The following is a 13,682-nucleotide window of genomic DNA, read 5'->3' as shown; positions in this document are numbered from 1 at the left end:
TCATATTTTTCAAATAATTCTGAACTATTTTATTTGTAAATTCTGTGCCAGCATCTGTTTGTAAAACTTTAGGCTTTCTTTTTTTAAAAATAGATTCTAGAGCAGACTTAACATTTTGTCCAGACTTATCTTTTATGGGTATTGCCCACGCAAATTTTGAGAATATGTCAATAAGTACTTGTAGTCTTTATTAAGCCCGGATAAGGATTGCATATCAGTCAAATCTGCCTGAAACTGCTTATCAATATCGTTTACAAACACGCGATTCCTTTTGAATTTATGCTTAACTGGTTTATGAAGTGTATAAGAATCTTTTTGAGATAACCATTTTTTCACATCTTTCCTACTATATTTTCCTTTTAAAGCGCGGTGTAAAGCTTCCGGACCACCAAAACTACTTGGAGTTGAGGGATTTTTATAAAAAATAGCTAAATCTTGATTCATTGTCACTGTTAAACAAGACTTTGCAGAATATGTTAACAATAAAAATAAATAATAAATCGTATCAAGAATAGAAATATAAAGCAATATTAATAATAATTAAAAAAAAATGGTAAGTAAAATTAAATATTGGTAGTATCAAATATAGTAAATTAAAAAAAAAAAACAGTATAAGCGAAACAGAATAATATTTATTAAATTTAAAAATTACTCAAATATTTCACAAGAACAGAACTCATTTTTAGCTTTTAGTAACAGTTGATCCAAATGGATCTCGTTCAAATATTGTTCATTCATAAAGTTCATTAAAGGAAAATTTTCAGGATACAGCTTTTTCTCCTGTAGCTCTTTTTTAAAATCGTGAGCTATACTATATACATTTAAATACATACATGATTCATTAAAGTCAGATACCGAAACAACGTCTTGAGAATCCAGTAATTCATCAGCTATGATAGGAGGACTTAAGCCCTTTTTTTGACCTATATGACGATAAAGTACTTGTTTTAGACACTGATTCAAAAGATATTCAGCTTCACTGTAGCGGTTGCTTTCAGGCTTCTCTTCACTTATGGCACTTTTGATACACATTTTAAAAGTTTCTTTAAAGTCTCGGCACTGATACTTCACAGTAATGAAGCTTGTATTCACTTCATCACGAATTTTTCGTATTTGAGACCACTGAGCAAAGGTTATGTCTGTAGGAAATTTGTAAACTCGACCGCTCCTACACGTGTATTCGTGAGTGAGGGTGTAATTTCCACTATCACTCATGAGTAAATAAAAGTCTCTCACTCCATGAGGACTAACAGCTTCTAACTGTAGATTTATTTCTACTATATCAAAAATAGATGTTGGAGGTTCATGCGAGAAACACACATTATATTGTTCCGGCTGTAATGTTATTCCATCTGCTGAAGGATAATACATATCTCCATGTTTGTTATATCTCCGTATATGTATACTGATCTTTGATTTGTATTCACTAACAGTCAGAAAGAAATTGTCACCGAGAGGATACACATGGTCAGGAAAACATCCATCTTTGAATATTCCTTTTCTTGTTACACCCTAATAAACAATAAAAATAAAGTTTTGAATCATCACAATAATAACAGAAATCAAAGCATCGAAGTTATCAAATGTAGTGAAACATGTGATAGGACTGTATAGATTAAAGTAAAAATTTGGACTTATTTAGATAATTAATTATGAAAAAGCACATGTAACGATTTTTCAAAAGTATGAAATTATTTTAAACTATACTAATTACAGCTAAATGTTATGAAGCAAACTATCAGTAAGTAATAGAAAAGTTATGTTAGTTAAAACATTTTATTTAAAGGAACGTTATTGCTAATAATAAATATCATTTACAAGTATGCTTTTTTTTCTTTTCTAAGAATAGAATTTTAAAATATCGAAATAAGTACTTACTTGAGTTTCAGCATATTTTCTCTTTAAAGATGTATTTCCGTCCATAATGAGGAAAAATATGCAATGTTAAAATTGCTATAAGATATAAATAGAAGTTTAAACAATTACTTCAAAAAAAAAAATAACGTTCAACAAAGTGTGGTGAAATAAAACTCTGAGCACTAGAATGTGAATAAGAGAGAATTATGAATACACGAAGACTTTGCTATGCTAACCGTTGCCAAATTTAAAAAGTAATAGTCCAACAACCAATGAAAAAACATTAAACATTCACATGCAAACTATTTGAAGAGAACTGAATTCAATACTCATACGTCACTAACATCAAGATCTAACTTGTTCAACCTTGTTAAAGCTGGAGAGAATGGCTCACAGCTACAGTTGTGACGTCATATATAGATTGCGGAGCTGTTGCCACAGTGATTCAAAAAATAAAAATAAAGATGTTGCCACAAAATAAATAAAAATCTCACGAGTTTAAACTATTTTAATTTAATATTTATGTGTTGCCATTTCAAAAACAAGAAAAAATGAAACTACGTTTTTTATCCATAACCGTCTGCGAGTTTAAATTTATTTTCCTTAAAATCTTAAGTTTTCCTTCGAACGGTATGCATCCATTGGATACTGGTTAGCGTGCCTGACAAATCAGTATCGAATGGAAGCATTTGGTCCTGGGGGGCACGGGTTCGAATCCCGAGTGAAAATATAAAAATAATTTAGTTTTTTAAATATTTTAATGATTTTCTATTTTAATATAATAAATAGTCAATAGTTTGTTCACAAGATGGCGCCACTAGTATCACCAAGCCATTATATCTAGAATTATTTATTATTTCCCTCACTAGATGGAGCCACTAGTATGCAATAATTTCGTTTGGAAACCGAAACTGAGCCGCCTGCTTATTTTGTTAACAGATTGAGTGTTGCCACCCATAAATAACCAATCTAAATTAATGTGTGTTGCCATCGCTAAGAAATAAAACTGAAAATAATAAATTCAAGTGGGCAGAAATAAGCAAGCGGGCAGAAATAGGTGATATACTGCTTTTTTAAAAAAAAAACTAAATTAGATGTTGCCACCGGAAGTTAGAAATTTTGGAAACCGAAACCGAAACTAAATTTAGTGTTGCCACCGGATGTTAATAATTTTGGAAACCGAAACCAAAACTAAAGCAGGAGGTGAACAACTCACCTCAGCAGCAGGAGGTAAACAACTCAACTCGGCACCGCTGGCCCAGAAACGGCTTTTTCCATCTACTCATGTTGTATAGTGTAAAGAAATTCTTGAGCTCCAGTACTGACGTCAGCACCTTATATTAGTTTTTAAACCATAAACTTGTTTCCTAAAAATTTGCGTCTATTGGCACTTCAATTTCGTTCTTTTTACACCTTGTTGTGAATGAGTAGATTTTCTTCGAGTTGATTGCAGTTCAGTTAAATTTTGATTGCGAAAATGAGCAAACGAAAAAGACCTCTTACTCAGGCGGAAATCGATGAGATTTTATTTGCCTCAGACACTAGCAATGATGAACTATCCAGTGATGATGATGGTTAGCCACTTCAGTCTCTTTCGACAAAAGACAATGATGAGAAACGAGAAGAAAGAAGATGAGAAACAAGAAGTAGATGAAGTGGAAGAAATAGATCTGCCTTCTTTAACGTGGACAGAAAATGTATCTGATGAGAAAAGTACTGATATGACTGAAGGAGGACCTGTGTACAATTTAGCACCTGGATCTACACCCTTACAGTTTTTCAAGCTGTTTCTCACAGATGAAATGTGTAAGACAGTAATGGAAAACATCAAAAAATATGCTGAATTCGCTCACCTAGGAAAAAAAAACTGACGAATACGAAATGGGAGCCAATAAGACAAATTGAGGAGATATAGGCCTTTATTTCTTGCCTCTACGTCATGAGTCTTGTAAGGATTCCGAGAATAGCGGATTATTGCTCCAAAAATCCGATATTCTCGAATTTGAAGATCAAAGCAACTATGAGCAAGGTTCTTTTAAATGTGGAGATTTTTTCATCTTTCAGATAGAGAAAACGAGGTTCCAAAAACGTATGCGGGATACTACCTCATGCAGAAAGTGGATCCTTTTTTAACGGAAATGAGAAGAAATTTCCAAAACCATATCATCCCTTATGAAAATTTATCTGTTGATGAAGCTATCATAAAATATAAAGGTAGACTAGGCATCATGCAATACATCCCCCAAAAGCCTGCTAAAAGGGGTATTAAAGTATGGATGCTTTGCACCTCGTTCCTAGGATATGTTTTGAATTTTGAAGTATACTGTGGGAAAAATGATAAAATTCCTCGTAGTGGCAAAGGAATTGGTTACGATGTTGTACAGCACTTAACTGGTGTTCTTATCTAAGTAATTAGTCATCACATTTATTTTGACAGATATTTCACTAGCGTGCCGCTCTTATTGGATATGTTGAATAAAAATATTGTTTGCTGCGGAACTCTAAACCTTAGCCGAAAATTTTTGCCCCATGATGTAAAACGCTGGAACCTGGTGATTCAAAAGTCTTCCAGTGTGTTGAATATCCAAATCTTTTGTGCAGAGCGTGGAAAGATAAAAAAGAAATTTTCATGCTCTCTACTAATGAATATACCACCACATCTTCTGCAAACCGTCGCATAGGTGGCAATGTTACTAATATAAAGTGTCCAACAGTGTTTGTTAATTATTATAAGTAAATGGGTGGCGCTGATCAGAAGCGAAAGTACTATGAATCTTCACGAAGGTCTAGGAAATGGTGGCTATATATTTATTGATTTCTTTTAGATACAGCTGTACACAATGCGTATATTCTATTCTCGCTTTCTCAGCTGCTAAATGAAAAACGAAAAACATTGTTGGACTTCAAAACTGAGCTTATAGATGAATTGGCCCATGTTCGATACCAATTGATTGATTTCTATGCTGGTTCGTTTGTTAACAAAAGAATAAAATAGCGATTGGACTGTATTAAAGATTTTATTATGATTGGTGCTACGAGCACGCTATAGCTATAAAATCAACAACTAATTTTCAACTGATTGGGGCTACAAGAAACGGTGGCGAGGAAGACAAGACAAAGATGCCAAGTTGGCGCTATATTTCTGAGATATTGAACAGCCCAAGGGATTAATAACAGAAATTATTATTCAAGTCCATCTTCCCGAAATAAGTCAAAACTTTCAACGCCAAGGTTAAAAGGTCAAAACTTTTTACGCCAAGGAGATGTCGCAGATGTGCGAAGCGGAAAAGTAAAACATCAGGAAATTACGCTGTACGAAGTTCTTGGGTATGCCAAGCATGCAATATGTGTCTGCATAGACTGTTTCATCCCATACCACGAGGAACTATTAAATTAGTACACATAATTTTACGCAGAAAATTCCTTATGAAATCAATCTACTTACATTTTTTGTTTAAATAACGTAAGTCAATATCAAACTTTTTAGAATAAATTTAAAATTATCATAAATTGTAACTAATTTTAAAATTTCCCTTTTCTTTTAATCTAAATTTTCGATACATTAATTAAAAAAAAACTAAATTTCTAAAGTTCACAATTTTTTAATACAAGCATAATTCGTCCAAACGGTACTTCGTGGTATTATTTTTATAATATTAATATCGTATTTCTTATCCATCTAATCTATAATTTTAAAAATAAGTTTAAGCTTTTTAAATTTTTTGTTGTGAATTTTTTATGCTTTTTGAGTTAAAAAAACACTGTTAACATTAATTGCTTATAGACTGATCAGTTTCTTTATATTAAATACTATTAAATTATATATATATTTTTCTTAAAAAAATTGTTTTTACAACATTGAGGTTATGTTAATACATCTACAAATTTATGTTGCTTTTTAATATTTTATTTCGACACTAAAAAAGTAGATGATATTTTGAAGTAGAAAGAATTGAGAATAATGGTATTTGTATATGCTTGTACGTTACGAGCGAGGTTCCATTCAATATATATATTTTGTTTTGCTAGTTTCAGTTAAATAAAAATTTTTTACTTTAATTTTTTTTTTTTTAAAGTTAATTAAATATGAAACCTTGTTTATTGGATCTTATCCTTATCATGTATTGCATTATTAAATGTATTTGCGGTTCCATTGCAGTATAGATATTTTGTTTGCTATTTTCAGTCAAATACAATATTTTTAATGTCGTTTTTTTTTCTAATTTAATTAAATTTGAAACCTTGTGTATTGAATCTTATCCTTATCATGCATTGCATTGTTAAATGTATTTGCAATTCCATTGTAGTATAGATATTTTGTTTTTAAATTGAAGCGAGAATTTTATATTAAAAACCTGAAAAAAAAATATTCTGAAAAAGAAAATTCATGTCTGCTAAAAAAGAAAATTTCACAATCCTCTGAAAAATGCAAAGTCAGTAAACACATAGAAAGAAAAACAAAAATGTGTAACAAACTAATTACATTTATTCAAACAAATATATTTAAATAATTAAAAATCATAACTACAAAAATCCTTCCTTGCAGCAGCAATGCATTCATCCAATCGAATATTTTTTTAAATAGTTCTCACTTAAAAAGTCAATTAATGGTTCTTGATCTGGGAACAACTTGTGATTATCAACAAGTTCTAGTTCTAAATCTCTTGCTAATGCCACAACATTGAGATACATACAAGACTCAGTAAAGTCTCTGATGGAGACTAAGTCAGAGATTTCAATCTCTTCGTCGCAAATTCGCGTAGGTGGGTTAAGACCTTTCTTTTCACCTATGTGTTTGTATAACACTATGGCAAGACAACGATTCATATCACCCGCTGCTTCTTCAATGGTCAACACAGGTCCCTGGGAAATGAGACCTGGTTAATGAGAGGCATAATGATTGGGATCACCAATTGCCTTATGCTTTGTTGGTGTTACGCACTGCATACTGCATGTCATGACTCAACTAAATTTTCTCCTGCTTACCTTGTGTATGGTAGAGAATTAAACTTACCTAGAAAATTTTTGGATAGTCCACCACCCTTTTCTTATTCTGATAAACTTGATTTTGCTAACATTTTGCTAAAAAACTTTCATAAAGTTTATAAAGAGGTTAAGGAAAATTTAAATAAGGCGGCAGATGATAATATAAATCGTAGAAATAATAGTAGTATATAAGTGTCTTTTAAAATTGACGATGTAGTTTATTGGTTTAATCCACGTGTTACACCAGGATTATGCAAGAAATTTAATAAACCTAATTCTGGCCCTTATAAGGTGGTGGAGGTCATCTACCCTGTGGTTGTGCGAATCCAACATATTAATCAACCTAATAATAACAGGTTAGTGCACATCGAAGACATCAGTCATATGGAAAAAAGGCTGGATTGTCTCAACACCGACGACGAGAATAATGAGATTTTGCAACCCGTTCCTATACAAAGTGAAGATATTTCTTCTTACCCTTACAATCCTAACAATTTGGGAGACAATGTAGTAAACAACGAATAATTTGGGGAAATGCAACTTTTACCTACTAGGGGGAGATACAATTTAAGACCTCGACAAAATGGTAGAGTTAGACATAATTAAGTGTTTTATGAAAATGTATGTATGCTCTTGAAAATAATTGTTTATTTTCATGTTCCATAATTTTTTGGCTGTTTCAAAATAAATTAAGGAGATATTTGATATTGCAAATTTAAGTATTATGCTTATTGAAATGACTTGTATCATGAAAACAGAAAATTTTCTTATCCGTTAAGGCAATAGGTTTCATGGACTTATGATGTCAAGATTACTCCGATATAAATCATTTTATGCAAATTATAGTATTATGATTCAAGAATTTGTTATTTTTGTGTATCTATTTCATGTGATATGAATGATGAGAATGTCACAGTGATGTTAAAATCCGATCTTGTGGTTCAAATGTGATTATAATGTGATAATGTCAGATGTTGTTGTTTAGCGCATATTATACTCAGGAATATTTTTATGTGATTTGTATTGTTAATTGTGATGGTATTTATTATATATGTTTGGTGCTAATTTTTGTCCTGACTGGTACCAGTACCTTGACACTTATGGTTATAATGTAATTTAATTTGGGGGTTGATTTTTGAAGATTCAAATTGTTTAACTCATGTTAAAATTTAATGGTAGATTTTTTTAAATGTTATTTAAGTTTATGAATTAGAGTTTGATAAATTTAAAAATTAAGAACATGAAAAAATTTTTTAGTATGGTTTTCTACTTATCTCGGCGCCAAGTTAAGGTGATTACCGTATTCACGGCTGAGCTGAATTTTGATTGCATTCAGAGGAGTTTGAAATTAAAATTTCTTTGTGGTGCTTCTTGTGAAGTGAAATAAGTTTTACCTTGGCTATAATTTTTTTTAGGTGAATTTAATTATGATGTAGTTTTATAAAGCTTATTATTATAAATTTTTTTTTGTTGCTCTTTTTCGTAAATTTCCTTTTGGTTAAAAACATACAAATTTCTTTGAGGGACGGGGGTATTTGTACTGATAAAGTTCCTTTACAGTTTCTTTTTATTTACTAATCTTTGTGCCAATAGGTGGCAGCATGAGACTTAATTTATACTAATGACAGTGAAAATAAACCTTTTTTCTAAACTTTTAATATTTTTATATAAATGTAATAATTAATTTTATTGTTCAATATTATAATTGTAACTAAGAATAAGTATTATGTAAACCTTTAATTTCATACATTTCACTTTTCGATTGCAAATTTAAATTATACATATTTACTATTTGTGGTGGAAACCCGAGGGAATAAGCTTCCTTAGAAGAAGTAAGAGTCAGTCGGCACGGAAAAATGAGAAAAGTTGGTGACAACAAAAAATAGATGGTGTGATGGCTAATATCATATGATGTGTGGGAGTTATATACAGAGGTAATAAATTAATAGCTTTCCCGTGAAGTAGGGAATTTCTACGAATAGAGTATGTTTTGTGAAAATGAATTTCGGTGCTTTTCACCTCAAAGGACCCTGAATAATGGTAACCATTGCTAGCTTCCACACGTGGTGGATATCCATAGCACGTGTTGTTCGATCTCCATCTGAATAAGTGTGGCTAAATATATAGCAAGGCATATATGGTAACTGTATATCCTTTCTCTCATTTTGAATTGATAAGTCAGTGTTTGATGTCAGATCAGTGGGTGCCATATGTTGCTGTATTGTGAAATCAAGAGTGCTAAATATTTTCATTCTGGATGAATAAGTGTAGCTATGTATATAGTCATGAAAGTATATTAACTGTATATCTTTTCTCTCATGATGAAATTGGTAAGCCAGTATTTGTGGAGGTCCGATCAGAGGGGACCACGTGTGCATGTATTGTGAAATTAGAGTGCTAATGGTTTTTATACGGTCCCTTAAGGACTGTTTTCTTTTAAACTTAATAAACCTTTTATTTGTTTACTACCTCAAACTGTATTTATTTTCGTATGGTATGATGATAGTGTTATTTTTTACTTTACATTGGAATTGGAATTGAATGTTGGGTTTAATGGCACAAAGTCCACAGAAGGACATGCTGCGCCAAACAAACGGTTTTAAAATAAAATCCTAGGTAGATGTATACTACAAGTTTTCCCCTTCAAAATCACACGGCATTTATAAAACTGAATACAACGAAACCAACGCATTCAAGAGTAAGTAAAACAAGATAAAATTTAAATGTAGTTAAGTATCATAAAACAGTTGCATTCAAAGCTGAATAAAGACACATAAAATTGTAAATAGGATAAAAACTGTTATATACAGTATAAGAGACCAATTGCGCGTAGAAACGCAAAAATGTTAGGATGGTTCGCCCTTTTAACGTCATATTCGCCCTTTTAACGTTCGCATGCGATCACTTATTGAAAATTTGTCTATTTGTGATTTGCCATCACAATCAGTTGAGCATTTGCTTATTTCACCATGGACCATCTCACAATACCAGTTTGATTGTCAGTTTGTTGCTTATAATAAGGCTCAAGTGTCTCCTATTATATTTCAGCAACTTTTCACTTCCCATCGTCATCAGTTTTCTCAATACGTCCCTGTATTTACAGATGGCTCAAAATCTCCAGGACATGTCGGTTGTGGCGTCGTCATTGCTGATGCCACGTACAATTTTAAAATCCCAGATATTTGTTCAATTTTCACTGCCGAAGCTGTAGCTATTCTTTTAGCTCTGCGATTGATCTCATCACTGCCTACTCGAAAATATTGCATTTATTCAGATAGTTTGAGCGTGTTGCGCCAATTGGGACATTTCGAAGAATCGACTCACCCAATTTTAAATTTTATACATCATCTGTTAAATTCTTTTCATAAAAATGGGTTTGATATTTTATTTTGTTGGGTCCCAAGTCATGTCGGAATTCCGGGCAATGACGTGGCCGATGTTGCCGCACGATCTGCTACAAACCCTTTCTCTCTGTCTATACCATACCAAGATATAAAAACACACGTACGACAGCTTACAAAGTCTCTATGGTTGCAGCAGTGGGATCTTCAAATTAATAATAAATTGCGCGCTATAAAAATTGATTTCGATCCATTGCCTGTGCTACGTAATCGTAGGGCAGACGTCAAACTTACTCGTCTTCGAATTGGCCACACTCGATTGACCCACCTTCACTTGCTGTTTGATGAACCCTCTCCTCACTGCAATACTTGCAACGTTTTACTCACAATCCATCACATTTTAATTTATTGCCCATGTTTTAACCGTCATCGTTTAACCTTTTTTGGTAGTTCTATTTTTTACTTTACAGATAAACAGGTAAGGTATCCCATGCTGGAACTGAGGTCACTTAGTTTAGTTTAAATAGGGCAAAGGAGGAACACAACGCGATGGTTTATTCTTAAATGACAAATCTATACGGTACAGCAGCACGAAACGTTTGAATTTCAGGATTTTGTTTTTCTTTTTTGGTTGCCATTATTAGAGATGCATCACTACCGGAATCAATCAAAAATGATTGACCCGAATTTTTGTCCATGATAAACAAACGGCGAGATTGATTGGAAGGCAAGGAATTACTCGCCGCTATTCCCTGACCACTTGTGATTTTTTGAAAAATCACAAGAGGGCACGCATTTATGTGCGTTTTCCTGGAATTTACGATGGTAAAAGCACAACTTCGTAGCACTATTTCCAGAAGCAGTGGAGGAGGAGCGAGGGCGCGAAGATTTTCGAGTATCATTTCGAAACCGAAACCTGCTTCGAAGAAAGTTCACCTCCTTCCGTAATGATTTTACTTCCTTGTACAGCTGGGAGAGAGAAATTTCATCCACTTTCGATGAAGAAGGAGAGAGTGGATGAAATTGGTGTTGAGAATCCCGTGGGGTTGTTGAACTCTGGGTTGATTGAATGTAGGGTTTAATGGCACAAAGTCCAAGGAAGGACATGCTGCGCCAAACAAACGGTTTTAAAATGAGGTAAATGTATAATACAAATTTTCTTCATTTAAAGTCACACGGAATTTATAAAACTAGGTACAACGTGACAGAGTATTCAAAAGTGAGTAAAAGTAGATAAAAAGGATAAAACAGTTATATACAGTATAAAAGACCAATCGCGCGTAGAAACGCAAAAATGTTAGGATAATGAGAGTCACCTAACAAATCCTGTAGAGTTAAAATAGAACTACCAAAAAAGGTTAGACGATGACGGTTAAAACATGGGCAGATGATTAAAATATGATGAATAGTTAGTAAAACTTTACAGGTGTTGCATTGGGGTGGAGGTTCCCCAAATAACAAATGTAAGTGTGTCAGCCGAGTGTGGCCGGTTCGGAGACGATTTAATTTTACATCTGCATGCCGCAGACTCAATACAGGATAAGGGTTAAAATCTGTTTTTATTGAGTGCATGTTGAACTCTGGGATGAATGGAGTGAGGGAAGTGGAGAGGATTCGAGATCGCTAATATTCTGTCAGCAACTTCGGCAACTTTTTCCGTTGACAAGGGGGAAATAGAAGCAATGATTGTTTGGACGGGGAGAGGCATCGCTTGGATAAATAATTCGAAAAGCAGTTCGTCTTCAATTTTGTGATTTTCCGCTCTGCGTTTCATATCTCGCAAGAGCTCACTTGGTTTTCTATCCCCAAGATTTTCTCCAGCCAATAGACGTCGGATCTCCTCTGTTTTAGATTCTCCACAGCGTTCGATGATTTTGGATATCAAGTCCATGTAAGGATCAGTGACATCCGGTTGCATGATCACATCTCTCACGATCGTCGCCGTATCCAGTGGCAAATGAGCGACGACGTAATTATATTTGGTCTTCGCTTCTGTGATTGCCTTTGGAGCTGCTAACGCAAACGTCGATTCTGGCATAAAGAACCAAAGGGCGGGGTCAGCTCGAATGAAGGGAGGGATGACTACGGCGGCAGCGTCACCTATTGTTCTGGATCAGAAGATTTTTTTATTTATAGTCCGGTCACCAATTTAGAGGTTTCAAAGTGTAGATTATTTTCCTCTAATCACTAAATATATTATGAGGACTCCAATGTGTGAAAAGAGCAAGGATGACGATTCTAAAACTTAACATAAATTTATTGAAACTTAACAAGTTTTGTGCGACTGTTCACTGACGGGATACTCTCTGGAATGAATATAAAAATCCTTAATCCCGACCTCTCAGGGTAGGCTGAAGAGGCACAATTTGGGGGTTTGATCTAAAAATAGATTTTCTAGAAGGGAATCGCTACAGTATCAAGATTAAGTTAAGTTAACCCTTTTGAAGGCTGTGGTAAGTATACTTACCACCACGTTTTACCACTTTTAATTTAGGTTTCCATTTTTCAATAACTTCAGCTTTTTTGAAGTGAGTTTGAATAAAATTGGTAACCATTTGTCACTTTTAAAAAACGTATAAAAGTTATAAAATGCATAATTCCTTTTGAAGTTTGTAGCATTTAAGGAATTTATTTTATAAATAAAGAAAAATAAAAGTCAGTAAGTTCCTAATAGGTCATGTTAAATATATTTACCACCAAAAAATGGCATTTTTATAAACTAAATGGTTTCTTTTTTTATATATTAATTACTTACAACAATTTCAATTCCAAAAATACTTTAATTTACCTTTACTAGAAATAAAGGGCCCGTTAAAGGGTTAAAAAGTGTGGCAATAAGAAGTCACCTTAGAAACTAAATAGAAAAAGATTAAAAAGTGATTTTAATGAATAACAAAAAAAATGTGAAGACGCATAGATGAAATGTTGATCTTAGATTGTCATTAAAGCCACGTTCGAAATCCAGATGTGATTGACTTGGCCAGAGTAACCATGTGACAATCATCTCCCTTCCTCCACCCACAAATTGCAGCCCCTAGATAGGACTTTTATGGGGCCTCTGAAAACGTACTACAACGAGACAGTGAGAGTATGGTTGCAAAAGAATGTGGGCGTCCTCTCACACCTTATGATGTTGTGGAGAATTTTACCCAAGCCTACATTCGTACTAAAACGGCTGAGATAGCAATAAACGGGTTCAAAGTAACTGGAATATACCCTATGAACCGCTACATCTCCTCTGACGCTGACTTTATAGCTGCTGAGTTGGATGCAGGAAAAAGTTGCTCCATAGTTTAAAATGTTTCAGAATCACGTGTACCTCTACTTGTTATCTCTGGACCATCAACATCATTTGCCTCTCCTTCGAGATTACCTGATATACAAGCACATAAGGTTCTAGTTATGTCAATTGATAAGGCAGCTGAAATACCGCAATGTTCCCCGGGAACTTCAAGTGCAATTTCTCCGTTCGACATATGTCCTGTTCCCAACCTTTAG

The 13,682-nt window shown here is 33.5% G+C and overlaps 2 protein-coding genes across 2 annotated transcripts; one reads left to right on the top strand and one right to left on the bottom strand.

The window, feature by feature from the left end:
* The first annotated feature begins 1,861 nt into the window (after nucleotides 1-1,861).
* Nucleotides 1,862-5,346, top strand: LOC147806513 (uncharacterized). The gene has a single exon (XM_087169302.1). It carries the CDS (start codon nucleotides 3,375-3,377, stop codon nucleotides 3,726-3,728), a length of 354 nt encoding a protein of 117 aa, XP_087025428.1. The 5' UTR covers nucleotides 1,862-3,374; the 3' UTR covers nucleotides 3,729-5,346.
* A 349-nt stretch (nucleotides 5,347-5,695) lies between these two features.
* LOC147806512 (uncharacterized) lies at nucleotides 5,696-13,660 on the bottom strand. The gene is made up of 3 exons (XM_087149658.1): nucleotides 13,504-13,660; nucleotides 11,734-12,299; nucleotides 5,696-11,330 (listed from the first exon to the last, which is right to left on the bottom strand). The coding sequence occupies exons 1-3, from the start codon at nucleotides 13,658-13,660 to the stop codon at nucleotides 10,920-10,922; spliced, it is 1,134 nt and encodes a 377-aa protein (XP_087005784.1). The 3' UTR covers nucleotides 5,696-10,919.
* Nucleotides 13,661-13,682: the final 22 nt, after the last annotated feature.

Source organism: Parasteatoda tepidariorum, chromosome 8 (genome assembly GCF_982258835.1).
Source record: "Parasteatoda tepidariorum strain Cologne lab strain chromosome 8, Ptep-v5.0, whole genome shotgun sequence".
Lineage (NCBI taxonomy): Eukaryota > Metazoa > Arthropoda > Arachnida > Araneae > Theridiidae > Parasteatoda > Parasteatoda tepidariorum.
The sequence above is the reverse complement of the archived record's forward strand: the minus strand, read 5'-3'. Positions and strand labels throughout refer to the sequence as shown.

What these genes read in the sequence shown, in the direction of transcription:
- LOC147806513 (XM_087169302.1), top strand. Translation starts at nt 3,375, where the DNA reads ATGAGATTTTATTTGCCTCAGACACTAGCAATGATGAACTATCCAGTG.
- LOC147806512 (XM_087149658.1), bottom strand. Translation starts at nt 13,660, where the DNA reads ATGTCGAACGGAGAAATTGCACTTGAAGTTCCCGGGGAACATTGCGGT. An exon ending in TCCAGAGATAACAAGTAGAG is followed by an intron (nt 12,300 to 13,503) that starts GTACACGTGATT and finishes AAAAAATCTTCT; the next exon opens with GATCCAGAACAATAGGTGAC. An exon ending in CACTCAATAAAAACAGATTT is followed by an intron (nt 11,331 to 11,733) that starts TAACCCTTATCC and finishes AAATTTGTATTA; the next exon opens with TACATTTACCTCATTTTAAA.